Here is a 2,612-nt window from a genome sequence, read left to right as displayed (position 1 = left end):
AAAACTACCGTTGCAATGAAGATCATCATCACTGGGCAGACAACAAACTAAACATAGTACTTTGGTCCATTTACTGAAAACTAAAGCACACGTTTCGGACGAACTCATCTCATCTTCAGTGGTGAACTGTAACAACATACAGTTAAATCCTTCAAATATATATATACACATTAACTTATAATATAACAATGTAGAAATTCTGAGAATACAAACGAATTATTAGCAATACAATAATTATGAGACAATATATTGTTTAACAATATGTAATATAGCCTAAGAAAAGGACAATCAACAAGAGCAGTAAGGAATGATGATACAAAAGAAAAACTATGATCTGTACAAGTATTTTTAGACTTTAAAGAAAACAAGATGCTAGGCATAATCAGGAACTATGTATAAATTTCATAAATATCACACACGCACACACCTTTTTAATGGTAACCGTGTCTTCCCACCAGATCCTCGTGAATGGTAGCCCTTTCGTCGTTACCAATGCTGTCCAAAATGTGGAATCCGCCGGCGGTGTCGCTCACCCGGTCCTTGCATGGAAACATAATGCCAACTGCATTCGCATAGTAGGAACTCGGGGTATTGCGGTACGTGGCTCTCGCATATGTTTTGCGTGTACACTGTACAGCTTCTCCCTAATAATGTGGGAAGATTTTTTTTTTTTTTTCGATCACAAGGTCGATTTGGGAAGAGAAACAAATCATGAATATTTTCACGATCTCAGACCCTGCTTTTCAAGGAAACAGACGCAAGTCTTCAGCCAGATTAGCGGAAAAGTAGCATTGCGTGTTTTTTCCATTCCTTGTTTTGCAGAGTAGATCTTAAACGAAGACAAGGGATTCTATTTCAGTTTCGAAACTTGGCTGTCTTTCCTCAGGTGGCCTTCTGCGGATGGGAAATGTACGTCTGGGCTCAAAACGCCATCCTCGGAGGCCTGGAGGGTCTGTGTCTAGCTGGCCCTGCTTTCGAGTTGGCCAATCCACCAAGTGACTTCAGTATCCTTCGTGTCCCTCAGGAGGAAATTGATGCGTGGGGCGAGTCGCTCCGAGTTTCAGTAAGCATGCTTCAAGTGCGTCTGATAACTGTAATAAGGCTGATAAACAGATGAATATAGTAATAACGAGAATAGCAATAATAATTCCGCCAAAAGAGAATTGGATATTGCGCTGTGGTTTCAAAATATACTGTGGATACTGGCTGCAACCTAATTCTATGTTCGTAATTACTCTAAACCTTATCCAAGGTTAATGATCGATCTACAGATGTATACTATACCCCTTTTTCACAGGGAAGTCACGCCGCGAGAAATGTCCGTAGTAGCGATATAAAAGTAAGTTTAAAAAATGCTAAGTTCCTATATACCAAGATCTTAATTTTATCTCTTACAAATAACTGCAGTAAAACAATTTTAAGTCATACTCCTAGTGAGTTTCCTTGCCGTTGAGATGATGACAGCATCTGTTTCTTCAACGTGAGTTTATTCCCACTCAAGAGCAATTGTGATGAGGCCACCGAGGAGGAGCTCCTGCAGGTGTGCCTGGCCCTTCTGCGCGGGGCGTCTTACAACGGATATCCTGCAAGTCATGCTTTGTTGCAGGTTATTGCCCGTGAGTCGAAACGATTTACGTGCTTTAATCAAGCTAGATACCAGTATTAAATACAGAACAATACTGCAGTAACCATTAGATTTAGTTTTATAAACAGAACGAGCAAGAATTACATGTGAACAAATAAATACCTAAAATGAAAAAAGTCGGATGTTGGCCAAATAATATGATTACTACCACGTCACCTAACTTCACTCTAGAGTTCTGCAAGGTCGACCTGTGCGCCATGACGCTGGCGAACGCGACCCAAGAGGCGATTGATAACTGGAAAGCCGTCATGGTCGACATGTTGGAGAACTCAATCGAAGTCATCGTCAGCTCCCTCCGTACGTTCTCGATTTCCTTTCTCTTTTCCTTCTTAGCTTTCGTTTGTGGAGAAAATCATACCATTTTTCAAATAAATTCGAGGAATTAGAGCATCCGCAGTCTTGTTTCATGTTCGGAAATTCTGTCTTTGTGCCTCTCCTCATTTAGCGGTCGATTAGATTTGCACGGATCCAATTCTTTTCAATATCCATATTATTATCGCCTCCACACCATAGCTTTGTTGCCATTTATTATAATTCTATTTTATTTTACCCATTCATCCTCTTATCATAAGCAAGTTGTTCTGCCCCAGCCCGTGTCAAAGTTTCGCATTTTCCTTTAAATGCGAAGGGGACTGCATACGTATTTATTAGTATATTTAATACACTGTGTATTTTGAGAGAGATTTTTCTTATGCTCTATAATTACTGCAACGCATGATTCTTTATTCCGAAATATGTGACATTTTAGTTCAGTTTTATAATGATAACATTATAATGAATTAAAAAATATATTACCAAGTTAGTTTGGAAGGTTTGGGACAAAAGTTATTTGATACTATAGTTGATATATTTTTCTGATATGCAATGAACAGTGTAATAAATGATATGAAAATCGTAATGATTTATCCCTTCCTTTTTCCAGCCCCTGGACATCCACAAGGTGAGTTTTGGAAATTTGGGGAACAAT

At 38.9% G+C, this 2,612-nt stretch overlaps 1 protein-coding gene across 1 annotated transcript in view; it reads left to right on the top strand.

The window, feature by feature from the left end:
* LOC119592127 overlaps positions 1-2,612 on the top strand; it is a gene marked incomplete in the record, with an annotated part of 52,219 nt that overhangs the window by 48,132 nt on the left and 1,475 nt on the right. Inside the window, 6 exon segments of the mRNA XM_037940948.1 lie at positions 459-596; positions 887-1,063; positions 1,298-1,339; positions 1,502-1,616; positions 1,817-1,942; positions 2,568-2,585. Of these exon segments, the coding sequence (XP_037796876.1) occupies positions 459-596; positions 887-1,063; positions 1,298-1,339; positions 1,502-1,616; positions 1,817-1,942; positions 2,568-2,585 (616 nt within the window).

Source organism: Penaeus monodon, chromosome 29, assembly GCF_015228065.2.
Source record: "Penaeus monodon isolate SGIC_2016 chromosome 29, NSTDA_Pmon_1, whole genome shotgun sequence".
NCBI lineage: Eukaryota > Metazoa > Arthropoda > Malacostraca > Decapoda > Penaeidae > Penaeus > Penaeus monodon.
Note: the sequence above shows the minus strand (reverse complement) of the source record. Positions and strands in the feature narration are given on the sequence as shown.